This window comes from Spermophilus citellus, assembly GCF_964194105.1.
Source record: "Spermophilus citellus genome assembly, contig: SCAFFOLD_149, whole genome shotgun sequence".
NCBI lineage: Eukaryota > Metazoa > Chordata > Mammalia > Rodentia > Sciuridae > Spermophilus > Spermophilus citellus.
This window is the reverse complement of record NW_027673076.1, coordinates 618,690-638,566: the sequence shown is the minus strand read 5'-3', so window position 1 is coordinate 638,566 and position 19,877 is coordinate 618,690. Positions and strand designations below refer to the sequence as shown.

General features: G+C 49.5%; 1 protein-coding gene across 1 annotated transcript; it reads left to right on the top strand.

Moving 5' to 3' along the window:
• Positions 1–1,372: 1,372 nt before the first annotated feature.
• LOC308640151 (growth/differentiation factor 6-like) lies at positions 1,373–17,430 on the top strand (the record flags this gene model as incomplete). The annotated part of the gene is made up of 2 exons (XM_081312163.1): positions 1,373–1,796; positions 16,469–17,430. 2 exons carry the CDS (start codon positions 1,373–1,375, stop codon positions 17,428–17,430), a joined length of 1,386 nt encoding a protein of 461 aa, XP_081168289.1.
• Between the last annotated feature and the right edge of the window lie 2,447 nt (positions 17,431–19,877).

Genomic DNA, 19,877 nt, shown 5'->3' with positions numbered 1-19,877 from the left:
GGAACATATTATGATCTGTGCTTGAGTACCCAATAACCGTGCAAGGAAACTTCTATAGCAGTCCAGGGCACAGAGCACTGTGGGAGCCAGGAGCAGCACTCCGCCGCCAGCCTTCCTGCGTTCAGGCCCAGGAAGGAGCGAGGAAGACAGGCACGGGGAATCTGGGGACAGATAAAGGAAACTCGTGATGGGGCGAGGCTGGGCTGAAGAGAAACAGATTGGGGTAGAGCTGCAAAGGGAGGGGTCCGCTGGAAGGGGAGTGGGGAAGCCGGGAAGACAGAGGGTGGGAAGCAGAGAGAGATGGGAGGGCAGTGCGAGAAGAAAAGCAGGCTGGGGAAAGAAAGATTGGAATGCAGAAGGAACTTGAGGAAGGAGGAAGTCTTGAAGACCAGAAGGACCGAAGAGAAGGAAAATGGGGTTGCACTTGAGGTGGGGGGCAGGCCGCAGGAGGCAACTGGAGCCCGGGAGCCGGCGACAGAGAAACTCAGCGGCTAAAGCCAGCGTCAGGAGAAGTTGGGGACTGCGACAGGAGAGGCTGGGGCCTGCAGGGGAGCGCAGCAGCTTTTAGCATCGATCCAAACTCTAAAGACTCGTGGCCTTTGCCTGACCTCGAGGGTTGGGAATAGACGCCTGTCTTTGTGGAGAGCGGTACCCCACGGAGAGAATGGGACTGTCCGGTGCTGGGCCCTGCGTCGGGCCCACCGCGAGGCTTCTCAGGCTCTGGGCTGGTCCCTGAGGGCAGCCAAGGACCCGCCTGGCGGTTGGGGCCGAGGAGAGAAGGTACCACCGCCCGGAGCCAGCGCAGCAGCCAGCGGTAGGGGCGCCAGATCCCAGCTGTCTCTCGGGGGCGCCGCCGCCTCTGTCGCCTTCCTGGTTCCGGGCCGCTCAGTGCAGCGACTGGCGAGGACCTAGAGCCCGCGAGGCGCTGTGGGGCGACCGCTCCTTAGAGAGTGCTAGAGGTACACTGTGGCTGAGGGCAGGCCCATGCTCCCCAACCGCGGGACGGCGGCCCGCCCTCCCCAAGCCATTGCCTAGGACCAGCTCTGCGACCTCCTCCTGGCCATCCCGCACGCGTCCCGCGGGGGCGCTGCGTCTTCCTGCTACACCGGCACACCGCGGCCCCTTTCCCCCACACCTCCTGCCCGCACCACCCGGCCTCTCCTCCCACCCTCCCCTCCCCTGCACTGCTCGGTCTCCCCTCCCCTCCCGGCGAGGGGCGGGAGGGGGCGTGGCAGGCCCGGGGTTTGTGTGCCTGGGACCCGGCTCTTCGCACTCGGAATCTGCCCGAGGAGCCGGGCCCCAGCCACTCCGTGCCCTTCGCGCCCAGCGCCGTCGCCGCCGCCTCTTGGAGAAACACGGCCACTTTCTCGCCATGGATACTCCCAGGGTCCTGCTCTGGGCCGTTTTCCTCATCAGTTTCCTGTGGGATTTGCCCGGTTTCCAGCAAGATTCCATCTCCTCCTCGTCCTCCCCTGAGTTGGACTCCACCAAGGGCATAAGGAGCCGCAAGGAAGGGAAGGTGCCGCGGGTGCCGCGAGAGAATGCCGCCGCGGGTCGGACGCCCCAGGAGCTCCAGGAGCCCCAGTCGCGGCCGCAGGACGAGCCCCAGCGGCAATCGTCTCAGCAGACCCCGGCGCAGGAGCAGCCCGGCCGAGGTCCGCGCGTGGTGCCCCATGAGTACATGCTGTCAATCTACAGGACTTATTCCATTGCAGAGAAGCTGGGCATCAATGCCAGCTTTTTCCAGTCTTCCAAGTCGGCTAATATGATCACTAGCTTTGTAGACAGAGGACTAGGTAAGTGGCAAAGAAGATGCCCAAGTCCTCTCCGGCTGGAGCTCCGCAGCCAGAGTGCGGCTCCAGCTCTGGCAGGAAGCTGCATTTGTGAATTCCCTTCTCGCTCAGGACACCTCCCCCTTTCTTTTCTTTTCTAAATTGTTTTTCTAAAGCCCGAGTAAGTTTCTGAATGCGGCTGCAGATTTTGCTCCAGTTCACAATATTCCCTTCCGTCCTTCTTTCTTTCTTTCCTTCCTTCCCCGTCTTTTGCAGAAAGCATCGTGGTGGCCGCTCATCTGGTGGCTAGTGGAGGGCGCATAAAGGAAGGGAAGTGGTAGGCAGACAACCAGGGATGGAGAAGGGTCAGGGCTAGGAATGATGGACTCTGTACCTCGAGTCTCGGGTTGTGTAGGACGCGCAGCCCTAGGCCTGGACTACTGGGACCGACCAGGCGGGCCCCAGGGAACGAGTGAGCAATGGAAAGCTCAAAGCTCTAGTCGCTCCGGGAAAAGCCGGCCCCAGCTAGTCCAACCGTCGAGGGAGCCAGTCAGTTAGCTGTGTCCGGCTGTGCCATGGTGCAGACGCCGCGTGGGTTTTCCGCGCGTCCCAGTGTGGGAATCATCAGATGGTGTTCAGCCAGTCGTGTGCCCAGAGGCTTCTACCATTTTTCTCCCTCCAGCGTCAAGCACCCAGAGGCTCTGAGCCTCTGGTTTCTGCAAAGGTAGTAGCAGCAAGTGGAAGGGTGGGCTGGGGGCAGGGTCCACTAAGCTTAGGGAGTTGTTGCTATTTAATGCACGTGGGTACACTTCTAAGCTCCTCTCTCTGAGCATCTAGGGCCCCCGCCCCACTTCGCCTCTGCCAAATCGGGTGCACAAGTGGGAGCCTGAGAAAATTCTTGCAACCCACTTCTTGCCACCATCGCAGGTCCTCAGCGTGTCAGTGCTTTCGAGGAAACCTTGTGGCCCACCCCCCATCACAAACTGGGGGAAATTCCACCGCTCCTAACAAGGAGACAATAATGCTTAGAGAGACAAGAAAGGAAGGGAGGAAAAGGAAAGGAAGGGGAAAGAGAAGGGCAAGGAGAAGCAAGAAATGAGAAGAGATTTAGGCAGCTATAGCTATCCATTCCCCAGACTTAACTTCGCTAAGGGTTCCGCTTCCAGGTGGGTGAAAGTGGGACTGCCCAGGAACCCAGAGAGCCCTGGGCTTCCTGCAGAATAGCCTGCTCAACTACCTCAGCTATGGCTGCTTGAGTGCTCACGCGTTCTTAAAGCTTTTCAAAGCGAACTAATGGCTCTCAGTCCTGGTTCTACAGCGTCTTGAGCCCTTAACTTCTACCTTGCAGTTGCGTTCCTTGCGCACGGAGGTCCTGCCCACGCCGCGTGCTCGGCTGTAGCCCAAGGTCAGCGGGATTATGAGCTGCTGAAAGGTCCTGACGGCAAATTAACGCCATGCATTTTATGACGATTTTAGGTTTACAAAAGTCACTTTTGCAAAGGCACGTGGCTTCTTCTTAGTGCTGCAACGAGGTCCCCTGCCCAGGTACTGCTTGTCTGCATCCCCCTGACACCCTACCTCCAAGTCCTCTAACTTTCCGCTTTTTCTACCTTGCCAAAGGAGAGGCTAAGAAAGCTAAAAGAAAACTAAAGAGGCCTTCCCTAAGGGAAGAAATCCTGGAGGCCTAGGCTGGCCGGCAGTTGGGCGCTCTTTTTCTTTTCCCGGGAAGTGGCAAGAATCTTTGCTCCTCCCCCCCAAGCACGCACCCCTGACTGGCTGGCTGTGTCCTGTGAGTTTGGCATTAGACCAAGGGACCCTGCCTATGGAGACCTTCTGAATTCAGGCAAGGGGGAAGAGGTGTCCCTTGTAGATACGAACTCTCTTCACCGTATCTTGCCCTGCAGCCTCCCCGATCCCAGACCCTGGGGCACCGCTCTGTGAGCCACCAGGCGCAGGAGGTAGAGGAAAGGATTGGTTTCGCGCCTGGGTTGGGGGGGCTTCTGTTCCTGAGCCAAGGTCTCTAGGCCAGTCGGACAGAACCCCAGACGTCCGTCCAGCCTCAACCCCAGAAAACCATCAAGAGCTGGGGCTGCGAGAGGTCTGCCCTGGGTGGGAGATGCAGCCTGATTCCTGAAACCGCAACTTCAAAGACTGAGTCCCCTCCACTCCCCAGTTCCCAGAAAACGTGAAGAACCACAGCTAGTTGTCTAGGAAGGCGGTGCGGATTGTCGCATGCCTCGCGAAGGAGTGCGGAGCTGCGGGCGGGAGGGGAGCGCAGAGGAGGGGGTACATTGCTAGCTGCAGCCCTAGCTTGATAAAGGAAAAGCCTCACTTTCCCTCTCACTGACTTTGATTTGATGTGTCACCCGGCGGTGACCTCGGGCTGGACCTTCCGGGGCTTGCTTAGCATCGGGCCCCTGATTGGAGTGTTTCAACTCAGCGATCTAATTGAGGGTGCATGTCATAACATGTCAAACGGTGTCTAGTCTCCCGTGATGGAAGGGACCCGCTAGCCGCGCATCCCTGGCTCCTGGCGAGGACTTCCGCCGGTCTCACGCGGGGGTTCTTAAACGCGCCAAACCCTGCAACAACCCCTCCCCCAACCTAAGGATGGCAGGGCAAGGAGGAAAGAGCAGGGGCCAGCCTAGTACTGGGTCAGTTGTGTTGCCTCAGGGATGTTTAAATCGCTGAAGAGTGTGGCAGGCTTGGCTCTGAGGAGCAAGGGTCCCCCAAGGGGAGGAGCAAAGGAAAGGGAAGGAGTCCCAAACCCGGTTTAAGAGGCATGAGTGACTCACAGTATTTGTCAAAAGCCTTCCTAACCTGGGAACCTAAGTTATACCTGAAGCCTGAGGTTGAGAATGGAAGAGATTAACTCTGTCCTCAATGAGTGAAAAGTGCTCTAGCTCAACTGAGATGTCACTATACTATTCCACCTGCTGCTGCTACCTCTTTCAACCTCCATGAGGAGACCTTATTGCAAGGTTTTAAAAAAAAGTTCTTCCTTTTGGTTTGCTCTTTAAACATCTAAGGATAATAATGACGATCAAGATTTACTGAACTGTTGCTGTGGGGCAAGTACTCTGCTAAAATCTATTGTATGAATTATTACATTTAATTCTCACCTGTTACTTCCCTGTTTTACAGGTGAATTAAGGCAGAGATGTTAAGTAAGTTGATCAAGGTCACTCAGCTAGCTAGTAAGAGGAGAAAATTCATATAAGGTACTAAACTCTGAATACAAAACAGGGCACTATACGGGTAGGTAAGGGGAAAGAGATTTTTTAAGGATGGTGGCAAGAAGAAGTTAAAAAAATGAGATTTTCTTTGTGGCCTAATATTCCACTCTAGTCTTTGAAAAACTAGTTAGGAGTCTGAATTTGTGTTGTACCTGGCTTCTTCTTATATTTATTTTAACAGAGGCACAAAACTCATTAGATCCCTGATCTTTTTAAAATGCCTTTATTGTGCTTTAAACGTGAGTTTGGATTCATAAAGATGAGAAAGCATGTGCCTGTATGTGTATCAGTGCAGGCAAAGGATCAGAATGGATCAATTGGATATAGCAAAATTACAGTTAGCTCATGAAATCACTCATTAAAAACGACATTAGTACTGGAGCCCCAGGCTCCCAATCCTGGGGCCTGGGAAAAACAGACAATTAGAACTTCTATGAAAGAATTCAACTGGGCTGAGGGATGGAGGGAGAGAGAGAGAGAGAGAGAGAGAGAGAGAGAGAGAGAGAGAGAGACTGACTTAGAATTGCAAGCTTATATAAGCACCATATAAGAAAAAAAAAACTCTCAAGGATGAAGGAAACAAAATGAATATAAAAAGTATTGCTGAGTTAGATTTCCAGATGGCTTTGAAATGAGAATACTCTTTAATTTAAATTTTTGTTGTTGTTTTTACAACAATGGTCTTAAAAAGGAGCCAGTGAGGAATAGATAAAAACCAAAACGAAGTCGGAACATCCTTGAGGAAATTGACACCTAGAAACGACTCTCCGGAGATTCTGCTGCTAATTGCATGTTGACTTTTCCAGTTACCCCGTGGATCGTGATTATCAGGGGGTAGGGCAGGACAATGCTGAGGATAGGCCTTCTGCCCCAGGACATTCAAAGACACATAGTTCCCTCCACGACTGAAGTTCGTCTAGTACATGGTGTTTATGCAAAACAGCGGGTTTCTGGGTGGACCTGGGCCGCAGAATGGTGTAATCAACGCCGAAGCGCTTTTGTCGGGACCCTGTTGTCGTTGGCAAACGGAAAATGAAATATAAGCAAGGAAGTATTTTAGTGGGGACGGAGGGAATTCGCAACTGTTAATTATTTGGTGACCTTGTATTCGATTTGTTTGAGTCCCTTATAAAAACACTAATTCAGACCAGACGGCTAAGTGAGGAAGCCGGCAGAAGGTTCCAATCTAGGCTTTATTTCCCCGGAAAGAGGGAACAACCTTGGGAAAGTCTTGCTAAGTGTTCAAGTGTGTGCGTGTGAGAGCGCGCGGGCAGGATCACCAGTGCGGAGTCTGTAAGGAAGTCCAGGTTCAAGATGCTCCTCCCGCCGGTGAACCACAGGGTTCTGGGGAAAGCCCTGGGGGGAAAGGGGAGGAAGCCTTAAACTAGAAGTTTGTTCTGTTCTTCTAGATAGAATGATTCTACCTTAAAGGCCACAAACCAATTCCTTGCCCATGGCCTTATTTGTATCAGTTATTGTCATCCCCATCCATAAGGCCATAAGAGACTCCTTACAAGGACAATCAAGAAGCTAAAAACACCTAGTGTCTTCTGCAGGGAGAAGGCAGGTTGCACCGGCATTCTTGGTGAGCCAGAGAAGCTAATCTGAGGAGGACATTGTGTGTTTTCCTCAACTGTGGAGGCTGTCAGGCCTCTAGGTGTTTGTGCAGTGGAGTTGCTGGTGGGGGAGGGGATCAACATTTCTGTACATTGAGAGAAAATAATTAAAATCCACCCAAGCCACATCCTACGGCAGGCCTTGTGACAACTACCCCCCTCGCCCCCCACCCCCAACAGATTCCGGACATGAAAACTCTCCTTTCTGATCACAGAGCACGCATGCCGCCTGGATCCTCTGGGAATACGGGGTGCTGCATTGATGGAGGCCCACGTATATAAAAAACTCCTGTTTTTCCTAGCAGGAGTCCTGGGGATACCAGCATACCTCACCAATGGTGGTGCATCTTCCTGGATGAGGTGGTGGGGAGGGAACGGAATGGAGAGGTTGGGGGCAGGGAGTATGTTAGAAATAGGGTAGAAGCCGAACTTTTGCTTCCTGCCAGGACTGCTGAATGCTTCGAACTACCCAGGGCAAATCAACAATAACTCCTGGTGGTTTTCAGCTAAAGTGAAAGGCATTAATTAGTTCGATAATCCTTCGAGTATTGAGTAATCTGGATCCGACAATGATTTCTTTAGATGAGAGGACAGAATTGAACCGAACCCTTGGGGTGTGGGAAGCTGGGATGTGTATCCATTCCACCCACTGCGTGGCATTCTCCCACTCTCTCCCCACGTCCTGTTTATTTTTAAGCTTAAAGTCTGTTAAATAGTATCTCCTGTTCATTGGAATTAAGCAGGTCCTTGTGGGTCGAACGGTGCCAAGGTTGCCGTCCTAGGACTGTCTATTGGCACGCACTGCTGGAGGCCGACGGATAGGTACATTTGGAGTGAAGAGCTGCAGGATCTTGGAGCAGACCCGCCGCTTGCGGGCCGCGACTATTTCTGGAGGAGCGCGCTGCTCAGCCAGTGGCCCGGGAGCCTGGGGGCGGGGCCTGGTTTAAGGACCAGATAATGGGCGTGCAAGTGACGAGAGGGGCTGGCCTCTGGCACAAGTTGGTGCTGAGTTTGAGCAGAAGAGCAGAGGGTTGGCTTCGGGGTGGGGTGGGGTCATCCCTAAATAGCATAGGAGACTAGGGAAATCGGTGCGCCTGCGTTGCAAACCTGGCTTCCAGGCAAAGAGCCTCTTCCCGACTTCCGCGACGACCGCCGCTTGGAAGCTCCCTCCGGAGAGAAATTGAAAAAAAATTCGAGGCTACCGCCTACAGTTAACAGCAAGAATCTCATTTTGCCACTTTGTTTCGTTGTTTCGAAAGTCAGACCAAGATCCACCTCTCACGCGGGCTTGCCACGATTCCTTTCTTCTGAGTCTGGACCCAGTTCAGCACCTTAAAGAACACATCACTGCAGTTTCTCCTGCGCAGAACCACAAAGCGCTGAAAGCCCAACAGTCTGCCCACGACTGCAAGCCAGTGTGAACCCCTCCCTCTATCTGCAACCTCAGTGCTGGTTGGGGAGGGCATCTTTTACTTTTCATCTGAAGCCTGCAAACCAAGCGACCGGGTCGTGTTCCAGCTCCGAAGGCGGCTATTGGACTGAGAAAACCTCCGCCCCCAGAGCCGTTCTTACAGTGCCGGTGTTGCTCCCCTTGGCTACTTGTGGACCCTTCAAGGAAGTTCACCCTAGCAAATCACCTTGTTCGGGCCCAGCACCTTATCCAGGGGCGGCGACCTGCGGAAACTCCTGGACAGAGCAGGCTGCTTGCATGAGGCAGCAAGGTGTGAGGGAGGGTTGGGGGACGAGCTTCTGATTGATTTTGATTTGCTGTGTTATCAAACGAATATTTGAGCCGCAATAGTCCGGAGCCCAGGGTTTGACCGCGATGAGACGACAGATGCCTGGGGCAGTGTCTTCGATCTTGGCTCTTCTTCTCTGGTTCTTCCGCCCCCGCCCACCAAGAGAGCGAGAACCCAGAAAATTTTCACCGGCAAAGTTCATACAACTAGCGACAAAAGGTGACTTCTGCTGGTTGTATTCTGTGCTCAGGGAAAAGGTCTGTCCCTGGCCCTTGACGTCCGCCAAAAATCAGTGCCAGTGGGGTTGGAGTTGCCTCCTTGGAAAGCTTGCTAGGGCTCCGCAGCGAACGCGTGCAGTTGTGTTTTCTTTTGTTTGGGAGCCAAGGTGCTCTTTCCCTTCTTTCCACCCAAGTTTCACATGTTTGCCTCATGATGATCCTACCTTGATGGAATTTCTCCATGGGACCCAGACTACCAGAACCGCTTAGCCCACGGGGTCTACAAAGCCCAGGCTCATGGTGTGTAGGGTGCAGATCTACCAGGCCAGGGCTAGAGGATGGGAAAAGCAGAAATTCAGTGGAAGAGGACACGCCTTGAGCCTTTCTGGTCTTTGGAAAGAGAGAAGAAGCTGAGGAATGGAATGCAGGCCACGTATTTGGGGAAGGCACCAAGGAAAGCCAGAGACCTGGAGAAAAACTGGGCCAGTGAGTGTGTGGCGGTGAAGGAGTACAGACCTACCAAGACAATCTCCCTAGCTGACAGGCAGCAGGTTCCAATCTCACCACAGTGTGCTGCAGCCAAAGGGTCATTCATTTCTGCACGTGCTGCCCCAACATGTCAGTGGCCTTTGTCAAGTGAGGATGAGGAATATTCTTTCCCTACCCAGGAAAGATTGTAGACCAGGCACCAGAAAAGTTGCCAAGAGAAGAGAGAGGAAGTCCAGGGCCACCTGGGGCTGCCCCTGCCCCTGCCCTCTAGTCTTATGAGTTAGTAAATGGGCCAGCCTTGTTCCCCACACCCCAGGAGAAAACTTGCAGAAAGACCCAATCCTTGATGAGATAGGGTAGAGGTCCTTGGACACCTGGCATTGTGGAAGGGACAGCAGTGTCAGAAATGTCATGACAGGATTGAGAAGAATCAGTATAATAGGAGCAAGGCTGCAGTCCAGATGAGCCTTGACCTTCACTGGACCTCCTCTGAGCGGGAAGAGCAGGAACAGGAAGCACCTGCTGCTTTCTTTGTCCATGACGCCCAGCAGTGCCTTACATCCATTCACTTCTGGATATCTTGTGGATAGAACTGAATCACATCTCCTAAAGGAGACCAAGAAAAGGACAGCTCCACCTCTTCCTACCATGATGTTTGGTAGTTATAGTAATTTTGGCTGCATTTCTGGGGGTGTTCCATGAACTGTGACCCCTGGGTGCCTTGACTCTGACCTTTGCAATGATCCTGCAAGGGAGCAGTGGTTCTCCCACTTTACAGAGGAGACATATGACTCTGGGATAGATTATGTAACCTAGTCTAACCAATGTCACCACGTCACTAGGTCACAGATCAGGATTGAAATTTTTGTCACTTAGTCAATTCCTATGCTCATTTCACATTGTCAGTAGTAACTAACACGTGTATAACTTCTCCAGAAATTACTCACACTTATCTCCTTTGCCCTGTCCAGTGGCCCCGTGAGCTGTAATTATAATTACCATTTTGTAAATGAGAAAATTCTTTCCTTGTAAGTTCTTTTTCAAAAGTCTTATTGTGAAATTTCTTCAGTTCTGCTGATTAGGAAATGAGTGATTCTGCAGACCAGGGGAGAAGCCCTTCCTCCTTCCAGGCATGGGAAGTATGTAAGAGCTAAAACACTGAGGCACAGACATCAAGGGCTGGGACATGGAGAGCAGAGGCAGATACTGGAGCTAAGCTGCCAGCTCTACCACTTACTATCTTGGGCTAGTTTACTCTTTAGATTCCTATGTTTTTGTTTATAGTAATACTTTTTTTCAGAGGCAAGTTTTTGAAAATTTTTTTTTACTTTAATTGACACAACAATTGTACAATTTTATGGTGTATGGCATGAAATTTCAGTTGGTATATTCTGTGTGCCATGGCCAGATTATAGGTGATTTTGAAGATTAAAAGAATTTAGATCATGCCCAGCACATAGTGCTATATGGGTATTTGCTATTACAATTAGTAGGCTAGTAAGTCAAGCAAGAGTACTGGGGTCAAGCAAGAACACTCTGGAAAGGGTGAACTGTATGGATTGCTCCCAAATTCTCCAATTTGGTGAGGATGCTTAGGAAATGGCCATTATTTCACAAGGCTGAGATCTTAATAGGGCCTGACTCAGGACTATGTCCATCCTCATGGGATACCTAGGAAATAATGGTATCCCAGGTGTACAGTAAATAGTTGAAGCACCCAGTACTCTGAGAGGTCTTGACTTTCCAGGGGTAGGGACTGGTGGTTCATTTTCACTCATCTCATACATTGGCTTGTTTTCCAACCTGATAATATCTCAGGGCAGTGCTGAAGTTGAGATACCTAGGGGAGAAATGACTCCAAACCTGGCAGTGAATTCTGAGCTTGAAAGTCTTCCTTCTGCTAAAGAAAAGGGAGGAGGCTAGGGAAACCCAGCCCACCCAGTGTTGATTACATCTAGGATGAACACATCCTGTTTTCCCTTTCTTCTGTTCTACTGCCCAATCAGGACCCATGTAAAAAGATGTGACCTCAGGACTAGGGTTCCAGGTTTGAAATTGGGAACTTCAGCACTTCCCCTAACTGTCCCTTACTAGTTGGGAGACAATGGGTGAGTTGAGATACCTCTAAGAGCTTCAGTTTCCTCATCTACCAATGAGTATAACGGTAAGATTGATCTCTAGGTGCTGGGGTTGTATCTCAGTGGTAGAGTGCTTGCCTAGTATGTGTAAGGCTCTGGGTTTGATTGTTAGCATTGCATATAAATAAATATGACTATATATATATATATATATATATATATATATATATATATATATAAAACAAGAACTATCTCTGATGCTTGCAAGAAGGACTCAGTAAAAAATGCCCTAAAAAGCTCCCAGCACGTGTCTATTATGATGCTCAGTGATGCTGCTGTCTCTAAAATGAGGGAGTGGGGAAAGGCTTAGCAGCTAAGACCTCTGAGGTTTCCTTTGCAAAGATGAGTGATTATTCTCAACCCCCCATCCCGGTTTAGGTGTGTCCGGTGGGAAAGCCCAGAACACTCAGGCTGAGCTGTTGCCTAGTCACAGGGTCTATGCCTCAGGGTATGTGGGTGGGAGGTGTGACTGTGTGGCTGATTAGGTCTGCTGGGTCTGTCCAGTCATCTGGTCAGTAGCTGCGGACATATCCCAGTGATGTCTTGGGGAAAATGCAGTGCCTGCCTTTGTGTCCCCAAGTCTCCAACCAAAGGAAGTTTCAGGTTTTTGGAAACCCACTACTGACTGGCTCAGGGAGCAGTCTTCTACAGTAGGCACCTGGGCGCGGCCACCTCAGCAGTGCTGTGCAGTCTCCTTTGGGCTGCCCTGGGGCTGGGTTTCTGGGAATCTGGTGGTGGCACCATAGGCATCTTCCTTTCTACTCTGATGTTTGCTTCTCTAGCTTCCTCCAGCCACATGCTGTGACCATGGACAGGTGCTCTAACCTTTCTAAGCCAATTTCTTCAGTTAACATAGGCACATTGGTATCTACCTTGTAGGTAATTAGTTCCTTTTTTGTTCCCTCACATGTTTTCTTCTTTAATCCTTTATAACCCCCCCCTTTTGGTACTGGGGATTGAACTCAGGGGAGATTTACCACTGAACTACATCCCCACCCTTTTATTTATTTTTATTTTGGGACAGGGTCTCTGTAAGTTGTTTGGGGCTAAGACCTGCTGAGGCTGGCCTTGAACTTGCTATGATCATCCTGTCTCAGCCTCCCAGAGTTACTGGGATTACAACCTGTGCCACCATGCCCTGCCAAATTTTGTATTTTTAACTTACATTCATTTTGCCTATTGGAAACATTGTACCCTTTGAACAAACTCTCTCTACTATTTTGTTTATTTAATTACTATTTTTTTAAATTAAATGCACACCAGAACTGTATCTGTGAGGAGCTCTTAGTCTTTTACTAACATGCTTTCCATGTTATGAAGGATTTTATTCAAATATGCCAGTGATTTGTTTCTTCCTTCTTTTCTTTCTCTCTTCCTCCTGTCTCTACTCACCTCCCAGGGAGAGAGGATAAATAAATCCAGCAACTATAACTTGAAAGGTCACTATGTCTAATACTCAACAAACACTGAGTTAACTGAGGGTATGAGCTTTGTTGTAACAATTCAAATTAAAAGCAAAATACAAAACGCCCAGGATGTATTACTGATCATTTTCAATTTAAAGGCCTAAAGCTTAGGATTCATTTCCAGGATGTAAGTGCCACAGAGTTTGAAAACGAAAGTGCAGTCTAGTTAAGGGAAGGGAGTCATTTTATGACATTACTCCTCATTTACATAGGACTTAGTGGGAGAGGTAGTTTTTGCAAGGCAGTGGGAAGGGCCAGGTTCCTGCACACAGGTGACCCATGGTCCTGGGCCAGCCTTGTGAAGCCGGGTCTGCAGGTAAAGTGTCTACAGGTTACAGAGCATGGTGATACATACACTCCCCAGGGCAAGGCCTCCTCTGGACTATTTCTGTGATGCATGGCTCCAGAGCAGGTTCAGGCAGGTGGGGAATGTGGTCTGTAGGGGATCTGTGTAGAGCAGCCACCTTCAGGGACCCTCTGTTTAGGGGTTAGAGGTTCTAGAGACCTAGTGAGAGATGATATGGTTGAAAGGATTTTAAAAATATGAAGGTGGCTGTGGGGTCCAGGAAAGAGCTGAGAGAGATAGTGACTAGGTCTGGTGATACCTGCTTAAGACCCTGCTTTTGGCTCAGCGCTTTAGAGGACCTTGTTTTTTTCCCTTCCTTCAATGATACCCCTCCCTATGTGGTGTCCTATAGAGCAGGGAATCTAAGAAGCCTAGGAGACATACCCTCCTACACTAGTGGCTCTCAAAGTGTGATTCCCTGGACCTGCAGAATCAGCACCACCTTAGGGCTCATTAGAAATGCACCTCAAACCTCTGGGGCCTGAGATAATTAGCATTTCTAATGTTTCTCTGTGATTGTGTTGTAGATGTAGGGACCATTGCAGGATTAGCAGCTTTGAAAGCCAATATTCTAGACCAATCTCTAGATACTTGGGCCACAAAATGCTTGCACAAATATCCCTGAGACCACTTCCAATACCTGGAGGGCTTCTTTAGCAGGTCTATCCTCCCAAGAGAGAACCATACTACTGTTGTGTATGTGTGTCTGTTGAGCTGGGATGCAGAGATCTGTGGGCTAAGGGTCCACATGCATGTAGGTGAGGTCCCTGGAAGTGTGGGATGCTACTGGAATGGGAAGAGACAGGAACAGGATGGAAGTGGAAGGCTTCATTTGCATTCCTCTCAGTGTCTTTGAAAGGGTAAATGTGGGCTGGTCTTGCTAGAAAGATTATTAGAAATCCCAAGGTTGTAGAATCAGTAAGTGCCTTTTGCTACAGATGCTTGCCTCAGTTTTGATTCGACCACGCACTAACCATTTATCAGCCCACACTTTTAAAAAAATGATAATAAATGCAAGCTGATCTGTCCATGTTGCACGGGAGAGAAATTATCTCTGACTAATGCTCTCCAGTTAGTGACAGACTATCTCAAGAGTTTTGTAAACAGAGATGGAAATGACTTCCTAAGGGAGGTCAGGTTTTGTTCCTATCATGTAATGCAAATATCATTTGGATTGTGTTCTCCTTCCCTAAAACTCTGGCCACTATTGGCTGCTTCTAGATTCCAATACCTGGACTACAGTGATGAGGCACTGGGGCTTAGGGACTAAAAATTCCAACTCTGGAACTAAATAGACTGAAAAATGGATCTCAGCATCACCATATCCTGACTTTGGATAATTAATTTCTTAAAGACTTGGTTTTCCCATCTGTAGTATGAGAACAATACAAATACCTTATACAACATAATACCTTATAAAACTGAAGTTAATAAAGTAACAATTAGAATCATGCCAGTCCTCACAACATTTAACTTGTACAGCAAATGCCTGAGGGTTGTCCCTGTCATCACAGCCCTCACTGGTGGGTTTAGGGGGGAGGTATGGAAGTGAAGTCTATGGCAATAGGTCCAGAAATCTGGGCAATGGCTAAGCATAGTCAGTCACAGGTTTCTCTTAAGAAGAAAGTATGCTGAATTCCCCCTGATGTTAATGTGACCCTGGCTGGTTTGAAGGTCTTGGCTTCCATAAATCAACTGCCTCTAGCAGCTTTTCCCTTTTCACCTCTCTTACCCTTCCCGCAGCTCTGTCTCAGGTCAGGGCATGTGTGTTAGAGAGGGGCATTGGGTCCTGCAGTCAGCCCAGAGTGCTGACTGGGTGTGGCTGAGGCTCCAGAGCCCATGGCCCTGGGCTACATCTGGACAGGCAGTGAGGGTCGGATCAGGACCCAGTGACACTTTTACTATTGAAATCGACCCAAACTTTACTAGCTTCTGGGGAAAGCTAGGGGCTTTGGGGATTTTTGTATTTGCTGGGTTGTAAATATTTTATGGGAAGGCGGCCCAGGAAAATTTGGTTAGCTTTCGGCTTTGCACATTGAAGTGGGTTGGCTTCATGCACCAATGTGTCAAAAAGGAGTCCAATTTTGTCTTGGTTCAGAAGAATTTGCCTTGGATTTTTAAAGCCTGCTGCCCTCTATATGTCCCAAATTTCTTTTTCTCACTTGTAACAACAACAACAACAAATTGTCTTCAGGTCTAGCTGCAAACCAAGGAAATTTTATATTGGGTGTAAGGAAAGGAAGGGGGGGATATCACTCTGTGTGGATGTGTGTGTGTGTGTGTGTGTGTGTGTGTGTGTAATTGTACATGGTTAAGGTTTTCTTCTTCCATGTATATCTATTTCTCATTGACTGCAGGTACTTCTCAATGAATGTCTGGTGGGCATGTTGATTTACTCCCTCCCACTCCAGCCATATATTTGAAAGCCTCACTACTTTTATTTGTTGGTAAGGAAGGAAGGAAGAAATGAAAGAAAGAGAAGAAAGGAAATCACATAGCAGCTCTTCCTTCTGTCTGCAATGTTTTGGGCCTAAATGCCTCAGCAAAACTGCCCGATGGCAGCAATGTGACCCTGAATTTGGGGTGGGGGGTCTCTGCAGTTAGGACCGCATCTTTAAATCACCTTGGAAATTAAAAAGAAAAGAAAAGCTGTCAACAAACATTCAAGAACCACACTCCCAGGACCTACCCTTAGATAAGGGGTTCAATTAGCTGGAGCAAGGTGGAGCACTGGTACTTTTAAAATTCTCCAGAAGATTCTAATTGAGCAACCAGTTTGAGAACCTTTCCCTGTAAAGTTTCACACTACTGACCAGCGTGTACTCTAGGTCATCCAGGGGTCTAGGTGATGTGTGGGGCAAGATGCAAGTGAGGGTTGCAACTCCTTTGGCCTGGCCCAATGAGGGGGGGGTATTGGGAAAGACAGACCAGTAAAGAAATAAATATAAACTGGGTAATTGTACATAATGCTAAACGTAAGGTAATAAACCAATCCCTGGGATAGTGACCAAAAGAAACTACTTTAGATTAAGGTGGTCTGGGATGGCTTCTAGGAGGAGGTGACATTTGAGATATGAATGACAAGGAGAACAGCGGTGGGAGAGGAGGACTGGGGAGGAAGCACAGCCCAGACTTGCGACCACAAAGGGCACATTAGTGGTTACGCAGCCTCTTGGGGAGAAAACCCGGGAAGCCGCTGTCTCAGCCAGATTGCCAGCAGCCACCGACTTCTGCCCTGGGAGCCCAAAGCTGACTAGGAGGAGGGGGCTTGTCCTGGTGTGTCCCCTTCCCACGCCGTGCACGGTTGGGGCGGGAAACCGGGGAGCCGCCCGGGTCAGTTTCGCTGGACTGCTCTCTCCCCGCCCTCTTCCTCCTGGGGACGGCCAGGGAGCACCGGGCTGATCTCCCCCTTAAGTGAAACTGACTGTAATTATTTTTTATCTCGCAGACGATCTCTGGCACACTTCTCTCCGGAGACAGAAGTATTTGTTTGATGTGTCCTCGCTCTCAGACAAAGAAGAGCTGGTGGGCGCAGAGCTGCGGCTCTATCTCCAGGCGCCCACAGCGCCCTGGGGGCCTCCCTCAGGGCCACTCCACGTGCAGCTCTTCCCTTGCCTGTCGCCCCTGCTGTTGGACTCGAGGACCCTAGACCCGCAGGGGGCGCCCCCGGCCGGCTGGGAGGTCTTCGACGTGTGGCAGGGCCTGCGCCACCAGCCTTGGAAGCAGCTGTGCTTGGAGCTGCGGGCCGCGTGGGGCGAGCCAGACATCGGGGAGGTAGAGGCGCACCCTCGGGGACCCCAGCAACCGCCGCCCCCGGACCTGCGGAGTCTGGGCTTCGGCCGGAGGGTGCGGTCCCCACAGGAGCGCGCCCTGCTCGTGGTGTTCACCAGATCCCAGCGCAAAAACCTGTTCGCTGAGATGCGCGAACAGCTGGGCTCCCCTGAGGCTGCGGGTCCCGGCGCCGGCGCGGAGGGCTCGTGGCCACCGCCGTCGGGCGCCCCGGATGCCGGGCTTTGGCTGCCCTCGCCCGGTCGGCGACGGCGGCGCAAGGCCTTCGCCAGCCGTCACGGCAAACGGCACGGCAAGAAGTCGAGGCTACGCTGCAGTAAGAAGCCCTTGCACGTGAACTTCAAGGAGCTGGGCTGGGACGACTGGATTATTGCGCCCCTAGAGTACGAGGCTTATCATTTCGAGGGTGTGTGCGATTTCCCGCTGCGCTCGCACCTGGAGCCCACCAACCACGCCATCATCCAGACTCTGATGAACTCCATGGATCCCGGCTCCACCCCACCCAGCTGCTGCGTGCCCACCAAATTGACTCCCATCAGCATTCTGTACATCGATGCGGGCAATAATGTGGTCTACAAGCAGTATGAGGACATGGTAGTGGAGTCCTGCGGCTGCAGGTAGCGGTTCCTTTCCTGCCGCCTTGGCCCGGGACGCAGGGGAGGCCTGACTGCAGAGAGCAGGAGGAGGAAGCTGGCCTTGGAGGAGGCTGCTGGGTGTGGTGGGGGACAGCCTGGACGCGAGAGCGAGAGCGGGGTGCAAGAGAGGAGGCAGGGAGCACAGCCTTCCCAGAAACTTCCACCTGCCAGCCCAGAGGGAAATATGGATTTTCACACCTTGCCTGGCCACCCTGGAAAAACAAGCCAAGGAGTTTATTTGTGTTATTGTTGTTGTTTCTCTTTATTATTGTGGCTTTGGATTTCCTTGTGTGTCTCCCAGATTTTGATAGGAGGTAGGGGGAGGGGAGATGCATACCCATTTCTCAATTGCTCCATGGATTGAAAAGAATAATAGTTTAAAAAGGGAAACTGGAAGGAATAATCACCCACCTTTGAACATATCTTGGTTTGGTTGTGTCTACTTTTGTAAAGAAGGTGGGGGTCTTTCCAGCCATGTCACAGCCCATGCCTTGTGACCTCCCAAGCAGAAGGTCCTAGGGAATTGGCAAATGGAATAGGAAAGTCAGAAAGGGTTCTGCCTTGAGTGGAGCTTTGAGAGTGGTTGACCCAGGTGACTTCTTCACTCCCTTGTATATTCCCATGAATTTACCAGTTCTGCCCTGGCCTCTTCCAGCACTGGGCATGGGGTACCTCCATCTCACTCCTGAGAGCTCAGGTCACTGGATGTCTTTACTGTTGCTTTTTCTGGTGGGGGGAAAAGGGAGCTGGTATGGATGGAATGACAAGAATTAGTCCATATGGAACCCCCTGAAGGATAATGAGAAACCACAAGGCCTTCCCTCTGACAGGGCTGACACCAAGGTCCATTAGCCCAGGCTGGAGGTAGCCCACCCAAAAGCTCTTAGTGATGTCTGTTTCTAATTGATTTCTTTAAAACAGAATTTACCAAAATTCAAACATTTCCTTCTAAGGGGAAGGTGATTTCCTAATTAAAAAAAAAAGTAGGTAGGGGTGGAGAACTGTATTATTAATCTAAGAAGAACAGAGGAGGGAGAAAGAGCCCAAGAAGTACAAGGGCTACATGGGGAGGGGAGATGGTTGGCCCCACAGGAGGATGGGATAAAGGGCCAGGCCTGGAGCAGGGAAGGAAAGGATGAAAGGGGACGAGACCCCCTGTCTCTGAAGTTTCTTAACATCTATGTTCCCTCCCCTCTCTCTGACATTCCTGAAAGATTACCAGCCAGCAATCTCCCAGGGCTCCCCCAAAAGAATTGTTTTAGATTGTAATTAACAGTCAGGCAATGTTTTTAAAACTTAGTAATGAGAAACTGTGAAAAGAGCCAAGTGTTACACTGAGCTTGGGGTGGGAGATTGGGGAACAGGCTGTAAAGGAGGGAGGCAGGGGTGGAATTCATCTTCCGGAAGGAAGCAGGAGAGAGCACACAGAGAAACTGAAATACCCATTCCCAGGTAGTCAAAACCGTGAACTTTCCCCCAGCCTGCCCAGTACTATTTTCAAATACTGCCCCTGAGAAGGCCCTTTGAAGAGTGAGCTCCTCATCTTTGACCATGAAATGGTTTAAATGGGGGAACTTGTACCAATTATTAAAGAACATTTTGGGTTATCCTAAGTGGTTTGCTCTCTCCCCATTTAAACCTGTTGCTTATTTGGTTCAGAGAACTACAAACTGTCCAAGAATGGATGAGAATGATAATAAATGCTAATATAAAATGCTAAGAAAATAAAAAAAAAGGACTTGGCCAGGAGAAATAATTTAAAATGCACATTTGCTTTGGATGCACTGTTGTTCTGATAAGGCTGTATATATTTGTTTATTTAAGGTGACTGAAAGTGCAAAGAGGAAATGGACAGCATGCAATTCATCTTAATGTACAAAACGTTATATGCACTCAAATGTTATAATTTCTAATATTTTTAAAGTTTATATTCGAGTTGTACAAAGTTAAGCATTAATCAGATATTTCATTCTTTCATAAAGTTATCATTTTCCTAAATATTATTACAAAATTTTAAGTCTGTCTAATGGAGAGTTTTCTTTTAAACTGTCTACCTCACTATAATACAAATATTTACAACACTAAAGTTACCAGAGGTCAATTAATATTCAAAACATTTTTATAGTACACCTTTCCTGGATGATATACAATCTGATTAATACTATATTATTAAACTCATTTCCCCATTAATAACTCAGCCTGGTTTATATGAATCTGTTTACAGAAGTCATTTTCTCAAGAAATTATTGTCCATAGTGTTTTGTTCTAGTATGGGGACTGAACATTTGAAAAAGCACTGATTGTTTTAAAATTCATAATTTAGATCATTATACTTTGCCTTCTTAACTTTGCAATGACTCTGTTTACTTTTATTTTTGGTACTGGGGATTGAAATCAGGGGTGCTTAACTATTGAGCCACATTCCCAGCTTTT